Genomic DNA, 21,842 nt, shown 5'->3' with positions numbered 1-21,842 from the left:
ATCGGTTCAATTATAGCGACATTTGACCGCAGTTCAAACTCATTCACATTAAGTATTATCAGTTTAAGTATATATCATTAAGTATATACCACACTCACTCCATCATTAGATTTTGCGTACCTCACCTTGACCATATCTATAGTTTACATAGTAGGCGATGCAACTAAACGATATATGACACTCAGACGACGCTGAGCTTACAAACCACATCAAACGATTGAAGTAAAAATCCCACACGAGGCAACGTTGTTTGCGCCAGAGACGACCTATCTGGCATGTGTCTCTGCAGGTCACGGACGGGTCACCAGGCCCAAACAAGTCCCTGGGGGGGGGGGGGGGGTAATGTGGCTCATCTACCTACCTCATCCACTGAGTTTTTGTCAGCGTTGACGGCAGCGCTGTGATTCCCGGCCGCTACTCAGTTTCTCGGGACGACCCGAAAGCAGCCGACTGTGCCCTGAGAACGGCGACAAAAACGGTAATGCTCAGAGTTGTAGCGGTGAAAACCGACCGGTCTGCATTCAGAGAGCGGCTATCATGGCGCACATTAGTGAGAGCGGCATTCACGGCGCAGGGTGATCAGGGAGCGGCATTCATGGTGCACGGTAGTGAGAGGGGTCGGCATGCATACCGAGACTCTGTCGGTGAGAGTGATATTCAGAGCGACTGTGGCATCGAATGAGAAGGTCGCCAGGTTGCGATGCTTGAAAAAGGGACACCAGCCCCAAACAATGTACCCCCGTGTATTTGTAAATCGCGAGCACTGATGAAATGTCAAGATCCAGCCAACTATACCTGACATCACTATAGAGTGAGCGCTCTGAATAGATAATGCAATGTTAGCATTGAAGAAAAACTGGCACGGAATGATGAGCTGAACGTCTGATGTTTGTCTGCACCATAAAACGGGACGGCACGTCAGCCGACATCTCAGATGTCTCTGTTTGCGGTGCCGTATTGAGTTGTTCATAGTTCATGTCATCCGTCACTCACTCTGTTTACGATGGCCCATTATGACGTGCAGAAAACGTATTGACTGTTCCTTTCTTTGGAAGCTTGGCGCCTCGTATTACGTCAAACAACAAACAAGAGTCCGCCGCGTTCGTTCGACGGACCGGGGCGTTGAAGTGTGCCTTATCGACCTGACCTGGATCGGCGCCCTCCGGCTGCCGACCGCCGGCCTAAAACAAGGAATAACTTATTGTCGCCGTGCACCTGGCCGCGGCGCTGTCTTCCAATCTACCAAATGGTGTCGGGCCGTCGGTTTTTGTCGCCGGCCGTGCTGGGCCCGCGGCGCGGCCGTTTCATTTCGATGGCCGTGAAGCACCGGTGGCTGTCGGCGCGGCGACGCCCCGTGTTTGTCTTGGTGGTGTGGTTCTCACACACGAGTGGCGCGGTGCTCTCCCATTAGTGGGTCATCAGAGGCTCGAGGACCGGTCGCCGTCCGTCGGCGCCAGCACTGCGGCAGCCATTAGCGCACGGCCTGCGCGCCGAGCTCTCTGTGTGTGCGTGTGCGTGGGTGGGGTGTAGGGGCATATCGGGTTTTTGTTGGCGACTCAGGTCACAGCATGGGAGAGTGAAAGACGCAATGTGCTGATCATTCACAGCACATCAATAAATACACTCGCAGGCCAAAGGAGCTTTTCTAGGCTGCAGGCAGCGAAAGTGTAAAACAATGTGTAAAATACAATTCAAAATTTTATTATGTAACAATTTTACATGTATTTACACTTTAACAATTTTACATGTATATTACAATTTTATTATGTATTTTACACATTGCACAGCAATGTGTAAAATACAATTAAAAAGAAATGTCCAAGGAATCACAAGCTGTAACTAGAAACACGTTCATTTCAAAATAGCTATGTTTCCATCTTTTATGCAGGCATATGCTAGTTCGTTTCATATCTTAAAGCTCCACAAAAGTTTGCATATTTTAAGTCCTATTCAGCATTCAGCAGATCTATTCATTTACACGTGTCACCCGGAAAATGCAATCTGCACTCATTTCTGTTCATCTCCTCTGCAGCGGCTCCAGACAGTGCCGTCGGGATCGGCATTCAGGCCAGCTCGCTCCCTATGCCTCCTTGCTAATTGATTTAGCAGCCTCGGGCAACAAACCCCGACCGGCGTCACTTGAGCTCGCCCGGCCGGCCGACTCAAAGGCAGAGCTTTAAATCACGTGCCGGCTGCAGGCTGAATGCCCGAACAGGCCGGCCGCGATCCGCCGCCGAGAAATTGGCCGCCGCGTGGCGTCGATCAGAGGGGAATTGACCCGCGACGGGGCGACCCGACAGCTCGGCGAGCGGCCCGCTCCGCTCCTTTCCGCTGCGGGTGCGGCGCCCGTGCGGCGTCGCAGTCGCTGAACTGCACGACGAGGTCGCTACACTGACGCAGCGCTGAGTTATCCGCGCCGCCTGAGAGCCTCCGACACGATATTGTGCAAAATCGGGCCGACGCGCCGCCCTGTGAGCCGGTAAATTTAGTGCGCACGGGTGAGGACGGGCGCGTGGCAGCGGCAGTGAGCTCCGATTGAGATGGTGGGGCAGGTGTGGATACACAGGACAGGGAACAGCGGCGTGCTGAGCGAGATACAAGCGCTCTGTCTATTAGACTGTCATCGAATGGACGGGGAACGACGATCTTTCTGATGCGGCCTCACGGGAAAACAAGTGGTGAATCGGCTGCCGTCGACGCCAGTGAAGATTATGAGCCATTCACTGGGTGGCTGCAGCTTTGTTTCGAAATTAGGCCCATTCAGGCGACACGTCTAAACGATTTCTCCAGCATGATGTTTTGCAATGACTGGTCGATCTCGGCCTATGAAGCTGCTCCCAGTGCCACTGGTTACTGATCTTTGCAAAGATATTCCCTCCTCATGCACCAATAATCCTATGTGTGAATACACAGGACACTGTTAAATCTCGCATATCAACTGCTGTGATAACTGACAACATTTAAATGCGTTGTTCTACTGTCACAGAGCATGAGCTGCTGGTCGGAACACTGTCACTGTTACTCATCCATCCGTAAGATCTCCCCCCCCCCCCCCCCCCACAAAGCCTCTCCACGCTCATACACACAGACACAATCGGTCGGCGACACTAAACCGGGACATGACCACAGTAAAACGGGACGCGACCACAGTAAACCGGGACATCACGCTCGGTCGCCGGCCTGATTGGTCGTCGGCGACGACAGTTCCGACCGACCGCGGCTGGGCCCGACTGTCGGCGGCGGCGGGGCGGTGGCGGCGGCGGGGGCGGCGGTCACTGGGGCGCAGCTAATCCCCGGCCGCTGGCGCAGACAGGATGCGGCTCGCTGGTCGCGCGTCCGCTTCCTCCGGCCGAGCAGCTGTGTGCGGACACGCAGTCCGATGGCTAACGTAGCGCACTCACACACACGGTTGGCCGGCACACACCGGTGACACAGCGCTCGAGCGTCACGGCTGGGTGGGGTGCGGAGAGCCGCGGTCCCACGTCCCACCGGCCGAGCAGGCTGCACCGGCCGTGTGGGTGGACCGAACCGCGCGGACCGAGCGGGGGTCACCAGTAACATTCTCACAGAGAGCTCACCGACTACTTACGATGCCGTGAACGTCACGTAAGTACACTGAAAACAAATCTACTCTTCTCTCGTGAGTAAACTCACGGAAGAGCGGTTATATGGACACCACCTGGGGCATTCCACGATAGATCGTACCACTTTTTTCCAATTTGACACCCTCATCTCTCGGATTTTAACGATAATTGGTCTAAGGGGTAATCAGGGGCTCTGAATCCTCCTGTAACAATTTCAGGCTTATCAGATGAGTGGTTTTTGAGTTATAGTGTATAACATGTTTTGGATCTTGCGTTGCAGCCCCAAGTTTGGCGGGCTGTAACTCTAAGACGGATAATTCAAATGCCAAATGCTATACTGCATTGAACTTGCATTGAAACAAAGAATTATATGCATTTTTAAAATTTTGAAATATATACTATTTTTGATATATAACACCTCGAGTTTCCTTTCAATTGCATTTTTATGCCTTTGGGACCAAATTTTTTTGAAATTTTATTTACTTAAAATCATTTTTGGGTCATTTTTAAGTAGTATGCAAAAAATTAGGAAGGTGTTCTTTCTATAAAGGTACTTTTTTGCGTCACCGTAATGGTCTCGAATTGTGATTTCGGAAGAGAGCCTATTAATGGTGTGGTAAAGCTGCCTAGTGACATCACTGGTTACTGAAAGCTCAATTGAAGTCATTTTTGCCTCACTTTTGCATTGTTGACCTTGAGTGACGTCATTCGTACGTCACTAGGGGTCATAAGAGTTTTTCGTCAATAGCTCTCGATCAAATTGAGCTAGAGAGACGGGAAAGCTACCAATGGACTCGGGAAGACCTTGCGAATCGAATGATGTGCGATATGATCTCATTCACCCAGCTTCGTGGCCTGACCCGACTGTTAACCATCTCTGTAGCGGCGCTGTTTGTCTAGCGCCGTGCTGGTTGGCTTTGCCGCGGACTCGGGCGGTCACGTGATGCCCGGGGGCTGGCTGCCGGCTGGGCCGCCCGGTCGGGGAGCGGAGCCAAATACACGGCAGTGTGCTGACCCGAGGTAAGCGACTTTAGCTGACCTCACCGAAACAAACAGTATACCATTCGACGCGCCGGAGCTAGGCAAACACAAAGATGCTAAAATCGCGGCTCTGCGACCATTTGTTGCGAAGTTATCTATCAAAAACCGGACCCGTAATTTGGGTCACTTGAAATGACCTCAGGGGTCACCTATGAACCCGAGACCTTAAAATGTGGTATCATTCGATGCATCTTGTAACGGCGCACATGCTCGTTTTTTCCGCAAGGTTCTAGCTCCATTAGAGGCGAAACGGCGAGCTGGGGTCGTACCGACCCCCCGGAAACCCATTTTGTATACATTTAAATGAGGAACTTATAGAAAGAACACCTTTCTAATTTTTTGCTCGTCGATTTCAAAGGACCTGAGGTTTATTTTGAAGAAATAAAAATGGCAAAAATTTTGGTCCCAAGGGCCATTATAGACAATTTAAAAAAATACTACGAGTTTTTTCAATATGTTAAGCTTTTCTTTCCAATTTTAAAAATACTGTATTAATCTTTGATTCATCGTTAGTTCAAAGCTGTTTACCGTTTGTTGCTTGCTTAGCTCGTTTTTGAGTTATAGCTCATCAAACTCACCCTTACAATCTGAAGTTTAGAAAATATTATGCAATGTAACTCAAAAAGTTTTCATCTGAGAAGTCTGATATTTTGGTAGGTGTTTTTAGAGCCTATGATTACCCCTTCACTGAGAAAAAATTTTACCACCCTATGGAAACTAACCCTTTTCTTCAGGATAAGACTCATGCCATACTCAGGTAAACTAACGTATTTACCAACGATGCCTTAGTTCGTTCATAGCTCCTGCGATGATGTGAGGCAGTACTCATCGATGCTTGGTATTTATGCTCAGGATCATGAGTATGTGGTTAGTAATCTAGCCGTGAGTAGGCTTCCAGCTCGCTGATTGGTTGAGCCGATGTGGCACAGCCGCGCACGTTTCGCGCGCGTCTGCCATTATTTCAGTTGAATTCTGTTGCTTGGTGGTGAAAGTGCGTCGCTCGCGTGTGCAGCATTTTATGGACTTGGTGTGCAGAAACTGAAACTCGGATTCCGAGGCCAATAGTAAGTACGTTCATATACATTACTTACCTTATTAATATTTATTATTGATCAATGACCACAAGCGCAATTGTGTGTCGCGAGGAAATAGGCATATAAGGTACCGTGAGAGATGAGGGAGATGTGAGAGCACATCTCCGAAGAGAGATGTGCCCTAAAGATAGGTAATTAGTGAAGATTTTTGCTTTGCAGGTGTTATTTTAATAATGGAATGCGTATTTGACGATATTCAATGCTTTTGTTCTATGAAAAGTTTTGATGATGAAATACGTGAAAATATCATGTAAATATTTTATACGCTGGGTTCCTCTGGGTTGTGTTGGATATATTAAGGTAGGGAAGTAGTTTTTTATCAAAAATGTGTCGTTAAAATATACCGACTGTATGTCTCCTTTCACAGTTTCTTTTGGATATACCACCGCACTGCTGCCGGGGCTGGTGCCGGTGCAGACGCTCGCCCCGATCGACACCGGATGCTCGCCGCCGGGTGGCTTCAGAATGTGAAGTTGCCTGCTCCTGTTCGATAGGTACGGAGATCTATAGCTCATCTTAACAGGTTCCTAAAAAGTTACTAGATTTTTTTTACTTCTTTCTGTATCTTGCGATCACAGTGTCAGTATATGAAATATAATTATGCCATCTGCATAATTTAGCGCGGCATGCTTTGCAAAAAGAAAAACACTAGCCGTTTTCACGACGGGTTATTTCATGAGTTTTTTTTTTTTTGATATACCTATCTCCAGAAGCGCTGCGCCGATTGTCACCAAATCCGATACAAAGCCGATCGTATTTCTTCATTAATATAGAAAATATTTTTTTTATAAAAAGGTTTTATTTTTTTGCTGATCATTTTGAGCATAAAAAATCATAAATCCATTGAAAAAACTATTTTCGTGAAAGTGAACTATTCCCTTTAACACACCTCGCCGATGTCTTCTGAAGTTTTCGCTTTATTTCTTAACAGCTTATTGTTTTCGGTCCATAGGTAAAGTTTCGGAGACACTGGTGCGTTTTCTGGAAACTGCAGTCTCAAGGATGGCGACGGAGAAAGTGCGCCCATGGTCTTCCATGCCCTCGCGCTACTGAGCCAGAATACCAGCAGCCAGCACCCTTCGAGCTACAGTGCGCCGATCTCGCGGTAGGAAGCGGTTAAAAAACTAAGCGATCTCGCGCAGTGTTTGCGATCTATGGGAGTGTTTCATTGTTTTTTTTTTACGGACGTCTTTTAGTGTTGTGTTTAATGGATTGCGCCCAGTACCCGGCTCTTGAATTGCATGTTGGCAGAGATTTCGTATGATGGGTTTTGTAATAAACTTCAGTGTTTTCCTCGTGTTTGTCACGTCTGCAAGGCGTAAGGTTAACGAACGCATTTTTGGTTTTATGCGTTGGCATCCGCGTTAGTAAGACCCATCTTAAATGGGTTAGTATTATCATTATTCAGAGTTGGTTATCGTTAGTATTAGCCTGAGTAAGTGTGTGGTCCACCTTGGTAATACTGTGGGTAGCGTCTTAGTAGAAGCTCAAACCTGAGTACTTAGGTGGTGAGTTTTGACAACTCACCCGGAATACTCACGTTATGTATGAGTCACGTTAGTGTTAACATGAGTATCTCCTGAGTACCAAAGAGTAGTTACCAAGGGAACCTGAGTAGTTGCCGTCGTGAGTTTTGACAACTCAGTTTGGGGTGGTAACGTGAGTAATTTTTTCTTTCAGTGTTGTACCAATTTTCATTCAAATCTGAGAGATGAGGGTGACGGGCCTGGTACGATCTATCATGGAATGCCCCACCTATTTGACGGCCCCAGCGACCGGTTAATCAACTCACCACATGCCGGTCAACTTTCCGATGAAACGTGCGTTTACTCATGCATATTTACCCACGCTCGATGAGTTAACTCATTGTGAAAACTCATGTATCGCTGGTTACTCATCTCCGTTACTCTCATTCTCTGAGTTATTTTACTCATGGATGGGCGGTTTTATGGACACCACCTATTTGACTGCGCCAGCGACCGGTCAATCTACTCACCTTACTCATTGTGAAAACTCATGTATCGCTGGTTACTCATTTCCGTTACTCTCATTCTGTGAGTTAATTTACTAATGGATGGGCGGTTTTATGGACACCACCTATTTGACTGCGCCAGTGACCGGTCAATCTACTCACCTCTTACCAGTCAACCTACTCATCAGTCATAGGTAAGGTTGACCGGCAGGAGATGAGTAGATTTTCCGCTGTTAATATTACGGATAACGCGACTTATCAGATTTTCATTCCCATCTTGCGTGTTATTTCGTGTGCAAAATAGCATGCAAGACGAGGAAGAACATCCAACAAGACCATACACTATCCGTAATACTAACACCGAGCAATGACACCGAACACAGAAACGTGGTCGTTTTATAGGAACAATCAACAATATATTGAATGATCCGTGAGACGACAAGTGCGTGGAACCTATTGTCATGCCATGGGCGATATAAAAATGACAAAATGATAACCCTGCGCTCACTTTGTACTGTTGAGAACGAATGACAAGTCAAGAGAACAGCAAAGTTAAATCTGTATTTTATGCACATACGAACAAGCAAGCTGGACAACCTATTATGGACGGTAACGCTCAATGATCATAGCTGGTTGCAAGACCAGACCAGCTAATAGGAACCCATCATAACTTCATAAGGAGCAGACGGACCTATTATACCAAGCAGCTTTCTATTTCACAGTCTTATGTGCGATTATGTTATTTCGTATTCTGTAGAAAGGTCGTGCAACCAGCATGTGAAAGACGCAGTTTCAATTGTCATACGCAAACACAGTTTCAATGGTTTGGTTAACTGATACATTTCCGACTCCAAAGCTCTGCCTGTGCTTTACATCAAAGTGCCTTGTTATCTCATTCATTAGCGCCCAACGTTTCACGTCTCTTTACGGTTAAGGGACACCCTGCAACAAAATATAAACGAACTGCAACAAGCTAATTCGACTGCAACTAGTTATAAAGACAAAAACTTGCGGAACAGAAAACAGAAACAAACAGAAAAGTATGAGGCACCAACAGATCTCTGCCGGTCAGTCTCTGTCCCGGCAGGTGGTCACTTAAGTCGACCGCCGAGGTTATAGCTCTTTGAACTCGACAACCGTCTCATTCTCCACGTAGAGCATGCCAGCTCGAACTTGCGGCCATGGGTACTGGGGATGGCTGAAACACAGCTCCGTGCTCGCCAGCGCGGTGCAGCAGGTGGTCGACTGCATCGTCTGCAACGAGAACAAATATTTCCGATATTATGAATGGTTATTATATCCCGAGCAAGTTGCCTCGAGTCGATTAACGCATAATTTATTCTCGAGTGATGTAACGGTTTTATCCCGAGCCGTCAGGTGAGAAAAAAAAAACAGGAATTTTGAGAGCAGAAAAGAAAATATACACACGGGCTGGGGACAATTTAATTATGTCACCGAGTTTTTGCCGAAGTTCCGAGGGTCATTAGACCCGAGGTATTTCGATAAAATACGAGGTTATATAATTAAATTGCCAGCCCTAGGGCAAGTTCATTTCCAAACATGCGACGCTCACAAATGTTCACAAAGTCCATAAATGCTGCTAAATAAATCAAATTTGGCACAGGGCCGGACAACTTCCTTGACGACGGGCAGGACAACATATTATTCAGACCGAGGCTGAGCGGAGCGAAGCCGTATTCATTCAAATGAACATTCACTCTCTATACTCACCGATACCGAGCCAGCTCTCCTCAATGTCCATCGCCGGCGGCCCGCTCGCGCTGGTGCCCGCGCCGGGGTCGGCGGTGGCGGCCGTGACCTCCGCATCGACAGAGGTGCTGGGACTCTGAATAACAAACAAATGGATGTTATTAATGTACGCCACAACAATACACAGTTACGGTCAGCCATTCTATTTTGAACAGAGTTTCCTGAGAGCAAACTAATGCACCGGTGCTGGGAGAAAACGTCACCTGATTTTGCAACTTTTAATGTTTGATTTTGCTGCAATACGTTCTACTGGTTTGTTTAAAAAGCGGGCATTAAAATTTAAAACATGTTTGTCTACCTAATATACAAAAATATGTGTCTTGGTGCTACGTTCAAAAGGCATTGCGGACCATTTAGATTGCTGGTTAGCTGAGTTGGATCTGGGAAAATTAAGTGAATTTGAGGCTCATTTTTTCATGGCAAAGCAGTTTTCTTAGGTTATTGATAAAGGGCAGATATTAAGTTACCTTAAGTCCGTGCACTAATTGTGAGGCAGTTTTTTTTTTTGCAGGCTTAATACCTAGTTAGTTATCCAACTTCAAAAAAGAAAAAAAATCTTTATACCTAGTTATAAGGAATCGTTGAAAAGGTTTTTAGTTGAGTGAGGTACGGACCTAGACGTGAATATGACTAGGATATTAAAGTACTGCAGGCCAGGGTAGCTGAGCTGGAGGAACTTTTGTCAAAGTGTCTTGTATGAGGGAAAAGGGTAGATGGAGTTAAAATAGGAACTTGTGGGGATGGTAGTGATTGTGGCTCGTGACCAGGAAGTGGTCCTGAGAAAGTGAGCAAGGAGGAGAGCAATGTCATGAGCAGCAGCAGCATGGGGAAGCTCAGGTAGTTAGTTAGATGCATGAGAAAAGTGGAGCTGATCTTGTAGCTGTGAAAACTTGTAGCTCAGGAAGGGTGTGGAAACAAATAGGAGGGCGTCTGTTTTGGCAACTCAACACCAATGCTGTCTCGGTAAATGCAGAGGAAAGGGATGATGGATTTTGAGTGATGGAAGGTAGCATAGGATCTGGAGGAGAAGGACTATAGGAAACCAGAGACTGGGGGAGTGGAAAACGCGGTGGTATTAGACAGAACGGCACTGGGTGGTATGATATGACATCATGTTTACTTCTATTTGTCTTTCACTATTAACACCTTAACAATCACCTTAACAGCTTAACGTCATGGGAAACTACAGTTTGGCATGGACACTGGCCAGCCTGCGATTCATGTGCACAAGGAATACCTATTTGTGGTGAAATTTCATCTGAGAACAGCTCATAAGCAGTTTCAAAATCACTTTTTCACCAGACACCAAGCACAGCATTTCAACCTACCCACCTTCGACCTAAATCAATTTTTTATTATAGCTGGGCACCTGTGAACTTGCATATTTTGCCATTTGTTTGCATTTACATTTTGGTATTCCTCTGATAGGCATGTGTCACATGTAGCTTTTGGATGCTACTGGTATTTTTTTGTCTTTAGCAGTGATAAAACAGCAAAATATGTCAACATTTTCTTTTTTTCCCTGAACCTAAAAAATCAAGCTGTGAAAACCTGATGCATTTTTGAATTCAGCGCATACCTATATAGATGTTACGCTTGACATGCACTGAAGCTTTTGGCATGCAATATTGCCACTACAAGCATGACCCTGGCTATGTGCATATTAAAAATATAAGCTATTCTGCCTGTTACCCTGGATCTGGATGTACAGAGGGCTATAAATTCATTGTATGCTGCTTGAAAGGCAGTCTGATACCTAAACAGCAGTATGACGTGGACGCGGGGCCACGCATGTGAACTTCCTGGCCCCTTTACTGTATATTAATGTCCCAGGCCTGCATGTAGGTTAGCAAAGAGAGCTGTCGTTTAATTATCCGGTATTTTCCACGCACAATACACTTAATAAAGCAAAATATCTGGTATTTTACTCACCTTAACTTGCAGCACGCGACTCCCCCTGCACACACGGATCCGGCCGGAACGAAAATGGCGGCGAGGCGGCCTATGATCCATCGGTAAAGAAACACGTCAAAAACGAGTTTGATAACCGGTCGGCTTTGAGTACGCTTTTTACGCACGATTTGTGATTTTATTTACTCATAACTCTTTTCCAGAACTCGCTTTCTGCAGGTTTAGTGAATGCATAATTCGTGAGTACGATAATTACGCGCAATACATGAGTCAATGAACTCTTATTTCATGCGTTCGGGGCCGCCTTACTCATGGATGGCAGGTCATTGATTTCTTTGCATGAGTTTTTGTAATGAGTAAACCAGAACTCAGGGCTTGGAATGCTTCATACACGAGTAAACCAGCGGTTGAAACTCATTAGCGGCTGGTAAAATGACCTTTACTCTCCATATACGAGTAGATTTGTTTTCAGTGTACCAGCCAGCGGTCAGCGGACATGATCGGAGCACCAGCCTTGCAGGCTAATCCTAACCAACAGTTTCATAAGACGGTTCAACATCTACCTATATCCCACAGCACACGAAGAAGTATAACAAAACCTGGCCCGTTCCACCACACACACCATGCAGCCTCACACACAGCCCAGCGCCGCCGGTCCGCGGCTGGCAGGCGACCCGGCTCGCTACCCGCGCCATGTATCCCAACAGAGCCGTGAAGGCACGCGCCGCGAGCTCTCAGGAATCTGACTGGTGAGTGGGGCTTTAAAGCGTGATGGATGGGAGAGCTGCGCGCCGCCGCGCCCGGCCGACTGGACAGAGGGCGAGGGGTTTAAATTTCCCCGCGGACTCGGACCGACCGGCACAGATGCACACCTGGAAAATGGGCCATTGAGGGATGGATACAAGTCCTCGGAGGAGCTGGTGATTGCTCTGACCGGAATTTTAATTTTTATCCATTATAAACAGGAGAGATTGTGATATATGTTCATGCATAATGAAAGACGTTGCTGATATTGAAACGACGGACTGTAGTATGGCCCAGAAGACAATGGCGAGACCTAAAACTGAGTAAAACGTTTTATATCGCGCATTTACTCCAAATACAGGTACATACATTCTGCAAGACAATAGTGGATCATTTTTAGGTCAACCCCGTCACAAGTCACACAATTAATCTGATAAACGGCGTGATTAAACCTTATCTTGATTCTTTCTTTGCGTATATTAAAAATGATACCTAAGCAATCGCTTGGAATCCGAGGCGTTCTTTCCCGGAATTTCGAGCACAAAACGGAAGTAATGCTGTAAATACACTCAGCCCTAACTGAGCATGCCGATGAGGTGCATGGTCAGCGGTTGTGACCGTATACCGCTGGTAGTGGGATCGCCGACACCGCGCCGCGTCTGCCCCTTTTAATGACGTCACCTCGGCGGCCGGCCGGCGACCAAAGCACCTCCGCCGGCGCCCGGGGCGACAGCAGCCATTGTCTGGAACTGGCTGCCAGCTCGTAGCGCCGCTCGTAAGGCGGCTCTCAGCGCCGCTGCGATGGCCCTCTGAAGCGGCGAATGGGCTGACCGCTGGCCGCCAACGACTGCGAGGAGTCGGGGCCGCACCCTCCCGGACGGACGGACGGTGGCTGCACCCGCCGCTCGCCGGTCGGTCAGTCGGCCGACCAGACTCGGCAGGAGGCGGCGGGGAGTGTCAGGGTGTCGTGTTCTCTGTCTCGTGTTCCTCCCTGTCCGCTCTGGGTCACCGCTCGGGTCGGCGGTGGCGGAGTAAACAAGCCGTCGAGAGGGGTGTATCTCGGGTCGCCCTCCCGCAGCGGAGCGGAGCGGCGGCTCGGTCGGAGCGTCGCTAACGACGGCCGCTGCGCTGAGCGCCGGCCGGAGGCGCCGCTGCGCTGAATACCGGCGCGCAGGTGCCCGCTGGAAGCGGCGCCCGACGGCCGGCAGTTGAGTGTCGGCTGTCGGAGGGTGGGGTGCTTCGACTCGGTGATGAGACGGCCGCGGCGACGGACACGATGCGCGGCGTCCGGACAGTGATCTGCGCGCTGCTGCTGGCCGCAGCGACCGGCGCCGAGCGGTGCGAGCCGCTGCCCGGGCCAGCTGCGCGCTGTCACCTCACCACGCTCGACGCCGGGCCGCTGAACGTGACACGACCCGGGTCGCTGCGCCGACTCGAGCTCGTCTGCTCAGACACCACGCACGTGAGCAGAGACTTCTCGGTGGCTCTGGGCAGCGCGTTCACAGAGCTCCGGGAACTGAGTGTGACACAATGTGCTCTGGGACTGCTCCGGCGAGGTGTGTTCCACCGTTTGCGACGGCTGCAGACTCTCCGTCTGAGGACATTCAGTCGCGACTGGACTGCGGCTGAGATGCGGCTCGAGCGGGGCTGTTTCGACGGCCTCGTGCACCTGGAGACGCTCGACCTTAGTGAGAACAACATGTGGTCGCTGGAGCGGGGTGTGTTTGAGGACCTCACCTCGCTGAAGGTGCTGAACCTCAGCGGCAACAGTTTCCAGGACCTGACGGAGCTCCGGGAGACCGGGGTCAACGACGGACTCCAGGTGCTGGACGTGTCTTACAACAGTCTGATGGAGCTGTCGGCCGCCGGGCTGCGCTCGTTCCCCGGCCTTCGGGAGCTCCGGGCGGGCCACAACCAGCTGGCGGTGATCCGGGACGGCGCGCTCAGGGACCTCCGCCGTCTGCAGAAACTGGACGTGTCAGACAACAGGCTGGTCGCCCTGCCCGCCATGATGCTGAACGAGACGCGACTTCTTCGCGAGCTGCATGTCCAGAATAACAGCATCCGTGTGCTGCCGCCAAGTCTGCTGTCGGACCTGCCACAGCTACAGACGGTAAACATGTCGGCTAACAACCTCAGCTCGGAGTGGATCCGGAAGGACACCTTCGCCGGCCTGCTGCGGCTGATCGTGCTGGACCTGTCCTCTAACCACCTGGACGCGCTCAGCGTGGACGTGTTCCAGGACCTGACCAGCCTCCAGTCGCTGGACCTCAGTGAGAACCTGCTGGAGACGCTGCCGGACGGCGTGTTCGGCTCCCTCAGCAACCTGCACACGCTGAGACTCTCCGACAACCTGCTGCGACACCTCGGGCGACGCACGCTGGTGGGGCTGCACGTCCTCAGCGCCCTGCGGCTGGATGGCAACCGGCTGGCGCAGCTGGACGAGCTGACCTTCGCAAATGTCACCGGCGTGCAGAGCGTGCGTTTGGACAGGAACGAGCTCCTGACGGTGCCGGCAGCGCTGTCCCGTCTCACGTTCCTCGCGCGCCTGGACCTGGGCGACAACTTCATCTCAGAGCTACCTGCAGGAGCTTTCAGCACTCTCCGTCAGCTCAGCGCGCTTCGTCTGGCTGGAAACCAGCTGGTGAATGTGTCAGCGCGCGCTCTGTCCGGTCCTGTGGCGCTCGGCGTGTTGGATCTATCGCGGAACCGCCTCACCCTTATGGAGAGCGGCGCTCTGGATGAGCTCAGGGAGCTCAGAGTGGTGCGGATCGACGCCAACCGTCTGACGAGCATCAACGGCCTCTTCGCCAAGCTGCCGCAGCTGCTGTGGCTGAACGCCAGCGATAACCGGGTCGAGTTCTTCGACTACGCGCTGGTCCCGACCGGGCTGCGCTGGCTCGACCTGCACCGCAACCAGATCCGCGAGATCGGCAACTTCTACCGGCTGGAGAGCAAGATGGAGCTGCGCACGATCGACCTCAGCCACAACCAGGTGTCGCACCTCGGCCGCTCGGCAGTGCCGGACGCCGTCGAGTACTTCATCCTCGCCGGCAACCGGCTGGAGACGGTGGAGCCGGGCACATTCGAGGCCAAGCGGCGTCTGGTGCGGGTCGATCTCTCGGCCAACCAGCTGAGCCAGCTGGACGCCCAGGCGGTCCGTCTGCCGGACGACCACGGGGACCGGCCTGCCGACCTCCTGCTGGGCGGGAACCCGCTGCTGTGCGACTGCAGTATGGACTGGGTGCTGACGATGGCAACCGCCACCTCCGCCGGACACCAGTACCGGGTGAGTTCCGCTGGCCTCTGCTGTGTGTGACAGGGAGAACAGGGACGCGAGGCCCTGGAGTTGGTGCAGTAGCAGTTCTAATTGCTCATTGGTCCATGTGGCCACGTTTCCATCAAACCCAGTAGTCAAATACCGTCAGTTCGTCTTTCTATGTACCATGCACTGTTCTGTTGCATAGCTCTGTTCTATAAAGGGAAACATTCCAGGTTGTTGCTTCTTCAACAATCACGATGTCTCCGCATAAAACTTCAGCGCCTACCATTATCAATTAGATAATCTTATTATCCCGCCAGTTTCTACCGTAAAAGAACATATCACCCATTGCATGCATACGGCCCACCCTACACGTCTCGTTCCGTCAACTGCAATCCGTGAAATGCCACCCGCATTTTCTAATCTCCATTGCCCTTGTGAGTCATTCTGCTGGTATCACTCCGCCCAGACCCGACATTATGTCGTGGTCCCTGCAGTGCAGGGCCGGTTCCAGCCTTTGCCCGAGACTGATTACCCGGCTTAGCACCTGAATTATTTACCGAGCCTGCAGCGGTAATGGACATGGGGCTTATTTACGATTCTTTGATGGGTCATCTCATAAGCTGGCTACAACCCAGACCATTTCTGGAAATGGCAACTGGCTTGGACTCTCAGCTGTCATTATGGAGTACCGTACACATGACATTTCCCGAAATTCGAAGAGCTGGTCAAAGTGATATTAAACTTGAAAGGGCATCTCCCGTTTGAAACGTGGCAGTTGGTCACGTAACGCCTTTCAGGTCAAATAAGATCCGCTTCAGCATGAGGAGGACGTGCATATATGCATGTAGGGCTAAGGACATGTGTTGGCCCTCGCTTTTAAATGCGTCTTGAAAGATGCTTTGTAAAACTACACTTTCGTGAGCCTTCAAAGCAACATATTTATCAACACCAATAACGTGAACCGCTTTATGAGCTGCCAGGTCTCTGGTCTGTATTTGGGTGGGCTCCCTCACTACGCCCTGTAGATGAGGGGATAACGTGTAGCGCTGTAGGCGACATTTACCATATCGGCTGCGTTTCTCACGGCCTACTGCGGGTCACCCGTGAGGCGATTAGAAACTTTTACCGTCGCCGCTCACGCTCGATCGATCCGGCTGATACATAGAAATTCGCAACGATACTGCGGCTGAATGGAACGTACCAAAGTGCGGCCAAAGTGGACCGAACAGCCAGCCTGATTATCGGCTCGTAAAATCGGCCCGATCGTGGCTCGACGGCCGCCGCGGAACAAATAGGACACGCTTCCCGGGCGAGTACCGCTAAATGCTAACGAGCCATCTGCGAGCGCTCGCGTGCCGCTGCCTCCTCAGTGTTCGGTGAAGCGGAGCAGCGCGCGGCGCGGTGGGCGGCTACACGCGAGACTGGGCCCCCTATTTGTAGTTGGACGTGGGCCGCGACCCCGACTCCGAGACAACACTGGGGTCCGACAGAGCGGCGGAAAGTCTGCCACCGACACCTTCGCGGAAACCCTCAAAGGCTGAACATGATTGCATGTGGTATGTTGGTCCGATCCGATGACGGCGTGTGATGACACCTGTTGTTATATAGGGTTTGTAACGTCACCGACTTCATGTGAACGGTGTTTATCGACTAAAGTGACACGCTCTAAACTAGGCAGCGCGGCTTCAAACAGACTGATTTTAGAGTCGATTTCTCGGTCGCAAGTGCAATGGTTCATTTAGGGATAGGAATGATACGAATGCTCAAGTAATATGGCACGTATTGCGCGCTGATGCGTTTCGGCAAATGACTCACGACTGACGACTGCGAACTTATTGATGGTAATGCAATAAGGAAAGTGGCCAACAAATCGAGAGCGATATCGTATCTACCTACCCAAGGGCCACTTTAGAGTAATTGTAAAATGCCTGGGCAGAAAGACATTCCGCTCCCACAGCAGCCTCCAATGTCCGTTTAGATAATGGAACCAATACACAGGCCGTATTCTTGATTGGGGGCCGGCCTGAAAGCCTCCCAGGTTGCACGGTCCGAGTATATGGCTGTCGATAACGTTATGAGAGCCTGCTTTATGTCGACGCAATGATGTAATTTGTAATGGCTGCAGCGAGCCGTACGCCGCAACAGGCGCGCCGGACATTATCGGCTGGCCAGCGAGGTATTTATGGTATAGGAAGGCAGACGGTTTTGACGAGAGACTGCACATGCACAGCGACGCTGCTCCGGCTCGGGAAATTCACTACCGCTCCAAATGCCTCGATGGTCTTATGCTGCTGGTTGAGATAGCTTGCATTGCAGAGGGATTGGAATGACGTGCAGTGCAGAGACAATGGATCCAATCAAATACTTCCCGCGGAAAGACCATGGATGCGGCACGCAGGGATGATAGCTATGCTACAGAGCTATACTGTACAGCGACGCTGATATGTTCAACTCGCATGCTAACGTCAAAGCATGCCAACATATGATCAATGATCAGACATGATAACGTCTGGCTGAGATGTCTGTTATGTTTGTATGAAGATTGACGTACAAACTTACACATTTTAAGATGATGTGAGACACTTCATCCCAAGTTAAATATGGAAAAAGTAACGAACTCATGAAGCAATTTAAAGATGGAAAGACGAAACAATCGAACGGCGAATCACCACCGTCTGTCGTTGACCTTTGGCCTGTCTTCCCCGTGCGGCCGTGCCCGACCTGACGGTCGCCCTCTGTTCTCGCAGGTGCTGGACGCCGACCGGATCATGTGCCGCCTGCTGCACTCGCCGGTCGGCCTGGTGCCCCTGCTGGAGACCAAGCCGACCGACTTCCTCTGCACCTACGAGCGCCACTGCTTCGCCCTCTGCCACTGCTGCAACTACGTCGCCTGCGACTGCGAGATGAAGTGTCCCGACGGCTGCACGTGCTACCACGACCACACGTGGAACACCAACATGGTGGAGTGCAGTGGTCGAGAGCAGCTGGCTATCTCGCGCGAGATTCCCATGGACGCCACGGCCGTGTTCGCCGCCGGAAACAACATTCACAGCCTCGAGAGCCACACCTTCATCGGCAGAAAACGCATCCGACAACTGTACGTCAACAACTCCAACGTCGAGGAGATCCGGAACCGCAGCCTGAACGGCCTCTCGGCGCTGCAGGTCCTCCGACTCGAGGACAACCTCCTCCCGGAGCTGCAGGGCTACGAGTTCGACAGTCTCGTCGCGCTCCGTGAGCTGTACCTGCACAACAACCGTCTCCGTCGCATCCACCCGGCCACGTTTTCGCGACTGCGTGCGCTGGAGGTGCTCACGCTCCACGGGAACCTGCTGGTCAGTTTCCCGGCGTGGCGACTCTCCAGCCCCTACCTGGTGGAGCTCACGCTCGCCTCGAACCCGTGGTCGTGCGAGTGCGAGGTGGCCGAGCCACTGGCCGCGTACGTGCGCGACCACCGCGCCAAGATCGTCGACGCCGACGACATTCAGTGCGAGTACGTGTCGTCGTGGCCGCGCTGCGCCCGCGGCGGACTGGCGGCCGCGCCGGCGGGCGCCGACTCGCCGGTGCAGCGGGGCGGTGCAGAGCGCAGCGTGCCGCTCCTGGCCGTGCTGGGAGGCACTGCGCTCGTGGTGGCCGCTGTGGTGGCAGCGCTGGTGTTCCGGTTCCGCGGCCGGCTGTGCGGTGCCGGAGGGGGTGGGGCCGGCACCGAGCCGCCCGCCAAAGCGTCCCTCGCAGCGGCGACCACCACCGTGACCAGTGACGCCGAGAAAGAGTACGACGTGTTTGTGACGTACAGCGCGCAGGACTCGCGATTCGTCAACGAGGTGCTGGCTCCCGAGCTGGAGCATTCGACGCCCTCGTGCCGTCTTTGTCTGCTGCGCCGCGACGCGCCCAGCACCGGGTACCTGGGTGACGCCGTGCATCACTGCGTGCGCTCCTCGCGGCGCACACTTCTGCTGGTGTCGCGCGGCTTCCTCGACCACGAGTGGTGCCGCTTCGACTTCAAGACGCCGCACGTTGAGGCGCTGCGCGGCTCGCGCGCCGTGGTCGGCGTTCTAGTGGGCGTGGAACGCCACCACATGGACGCCGACCTGCGCGGCCTGCTGCGGCCCTCCGACTGCGTCCGGTACGGGGGACCCGACTTCTGGCGCCGCCTACGGGCGCTGCTGCCCACCGGCCACGGCCTGAAGGCGCTCTACGGCCTGGGGCCGCCGCCGGCGTCACCCCAGCCGCCACCGCCACCGCCGCCGCCGGCGCCGGGCGAGTCGCCCTCGCCGACGTGCTCGACGGTGATCTCCGAGGACCGGTCGGTGGGCCCGCTGCACGGCCGCTCCGACTCCAGCCACGCGCTCGTCTACAGCGCGCAGGCGCCGCACAACACGAGCTACAGCAGCCTGCGGCCGAGCGAGCACACCTACATGACCATCGACCACTACCACTCGCTGCGGCGGCCGTCGGCGCCCACCGAGTCGGAGCTCTACTGCACCCTGGAGCCGGAGCTGCAGCCGCAGATGCCGTCCGACCCGCACCATCCGGCCAACCAGGGTCAGCTGACCTCCCCGGGGCACCTGACTCACCCAGGTCACCCGACTGACCCGCGTCAGACGCTGTACTCGGCGCGGACCGGTCAACTGTACCACCGGGGATCGCAGGGTCACCCCTCACAGCAGGGATATCAGGCACACCCCTCACAGCAGGGCTATCAGGGGCTGCAGGCCCACCCCTCGCAGCAGGGCTACCCGGGACACAGGGGCCACGTGACCCTGCAGGCCGACCACACGGGTCACCAGAGTCAGCTGTCCAGTCAGCAACACCGTAGCACGCCGACTCACTCGCTCTGGGTGTAACACTTTAGAAACAATAGTCCCCGTACCGGTAACACTACACGGCCGTCTGACGGGGGCGGGCCGGACAGAGGGACCCACTTTCGGGGCTCCGTGCCCGCGCCCATGACGTGTCGGCGCGGCGGCCCGGCCGGCACCGTTCGGGCCACTCTCATCGGTATGCGGGCCGGCCGCTGCCGGCGAAGGTCACTGGCCCTGTGACCCAGCGGGCATCCCTTTCAGAGGCTGCAGCCGCCGCTGTGGCTCCTTCAGCCGTCTCTCTCCTCTCTCTCTCTCGGTCGTCCGTCTGTCTCCGAACGCCCCCTCGGCGAGTGATGGTCCTGTCCGGCCGGGCCCAGTGATTCTGCGCGCGTCTGTCTGTGTCAGCGCACGCGCGCTGTGTGTGTGGGAATGATTGTACATATGAGATAAAATCGCTTATTTTGTTATTCTAGTCATATCGTCCGACTGTAATACATTGTCGATGCTACGCTTGACTTATTGCTAATGAGCAATCAGCGACAGAGAGGCGGCTGGTTTGGTCTGATGAGTAATGAAGCGGCGATCAGAGATACATCGGATCGGCAGCACCGGGCCCGGGCCGGAGCCGGGCGCGCCGGGAAGTAACTGGTCCTCTGCTTGATATTCCATCAGAGCACGCCGCGTACGACCGCCACTCGGCCGTCCAACAGTGGACTCATTAGGGCGATAGTGGCGAGGCGGCCCTCCCGCCGCGCCGCCGCCCCGTCCCGGAGCACCCCGCGTCACCACACGTGTCCGCTGGCCCGACCCGGGTCAGGCGCCGACCCCTCACCTCCGGAGCGGCGCGGCGGGCCGGCCGGAGCGGTCACGGGCCGGGGACGGCGGCCGTGACAGCGCCGTGACCCTAATTGGAGCCGCCCGGAGCCGTCTGGAGACGCCCGGAGCCGCGAGCCGGAGTCCGGTTCTGGTCACCCACTGAAGTTGTGTGACGGTACCGGACGGGCGGCCGCGGCGGCCGGCAGAGTGGCCCCAGTCCGCGTGTTATACCCTATATAATACCCGTGTTTATACGGGCTGATGAATCAGCCACGAGCATAAAACCCAGTTAGCGGTGGTATATCGGGCCGAGCGCTGCCGCCGATTGGCCGCAGGTTTGCTATCGACTGGGCTGGCAGGGCAATGAGCCAGTGTTGTTACCTCGGGCGTATCACGGCCCTGATTAGGTGGCCAGTCATCGACAGAGGCAATCGCTGCTCCAGATACACGTGTTTGTCGTATGGTGGTCATACGATGACTGTATAATTGATAACAGAACTGCCGGTGTCCGGTATGAAAGGCAAACCAATTAATTTAGGAATGTAATTTTACGTGAACAACATTGCAAAACCATAAAGTTAATGCCAGTGTGCTTGGTTGGTTTTTGAACTTTCACGTTGTTTAGGTAAACCGATCCTAAAACCTTTTTAATTAACAGTGAATGCTTCGATTATAGTATTCAAATTAAAAAACACTGAATACTAGGCACGAAAAAGAGCTGCGGATATAGTTTCGAAAGAATAACATTTTTATTTGCTTGGGAAAATAAGTCGCTAAATAAACTAAATAACTAAAAATGAATACATTTTTAATTAACAGAGGCAAGCTTACGACCAAATC

At 52.5% G+C, this 21,842-nt stretch overlaps 1 protein-coding gene and 1 long non-coding RNA gene across 2 annotated transcripts; both read left to right on the top strand.

Moving 5' to 3' along the window:
* The first annotated feature begins 5,413 nt into the window (after nt 1-5,413).
* Nucleotides 5,414-6,806, top strand: LOC122377516. The gene is made up of 3 exons (XR_006255888.1): nt 5,414-5,689; nt 6,087-6,213; nt 6,672-6,806. It is a non-coding gene; the product is annotated as an uncharacterized LOC122377516 (long non-coding RNA).
* Nucleotides 6,807-13,331: 6,525 nt separating this feature from the next.
* Nucleotides 13,332-20,688, top strand: LOC122377515 (toll-like receptor 6). Its single transcript, XM_043357605.1, has 2 exons — nt 13,332-15,405; nt 18,129-20,688. Exons 1-2 carry the CDS (start codon nt 13,393-13,395, stop codon nt 20,226-20,228), a joined length of 4,113 nt encoding a protein of 1,370 aa, XP_043213540.1. The 5' UTR covers nt 13,332-13,392; the 3' UTR covers nt 20,229-20,688.
* The last annotated feature ends 1,154 nt before the right edge of the window (nt 20,689-21,842 follow it).

The sequence above is a fragment of the Amphibalanus amphitrite genome, unplaced genomic scaffold (genome assembly GCF_019059575.1).
Source record: "Amphibalanus amphitrite isolate SeventyFive unplaced genomic scaffold, NRLGWU_Aamphi_draft 000046F_arrow, whole genome shotgun sequence".
Classification (NCBI taxonomy): Eukaryota; Metazoa; Arthropoda; class Thecostraca; order Balanomorpha; family Balanidae; genus Amphibalanus; species Amphibalanus amphitrite.
Note: the sequence above shows the minus strand (reverse complement) of the source record. Positions and strands in the feature narration are given on the sequence as shown.

Coding starts and splice junctions, on each gene's coding strand:
- LOC122377515 (XM_043357605.1), top strand. CDS start 13,393: ATGCGCGGCGTCCGGACAGTGATCTGCGCGCTGCTGCTGGCCGCAGCG. Junction 15,406..18,128: donor CCGCCGGACACCAGTACCGG/GTGAGTTCCGCT, acceptor CTGTTCTCGCAG/GTGCTGGACGCCGACCGGAT.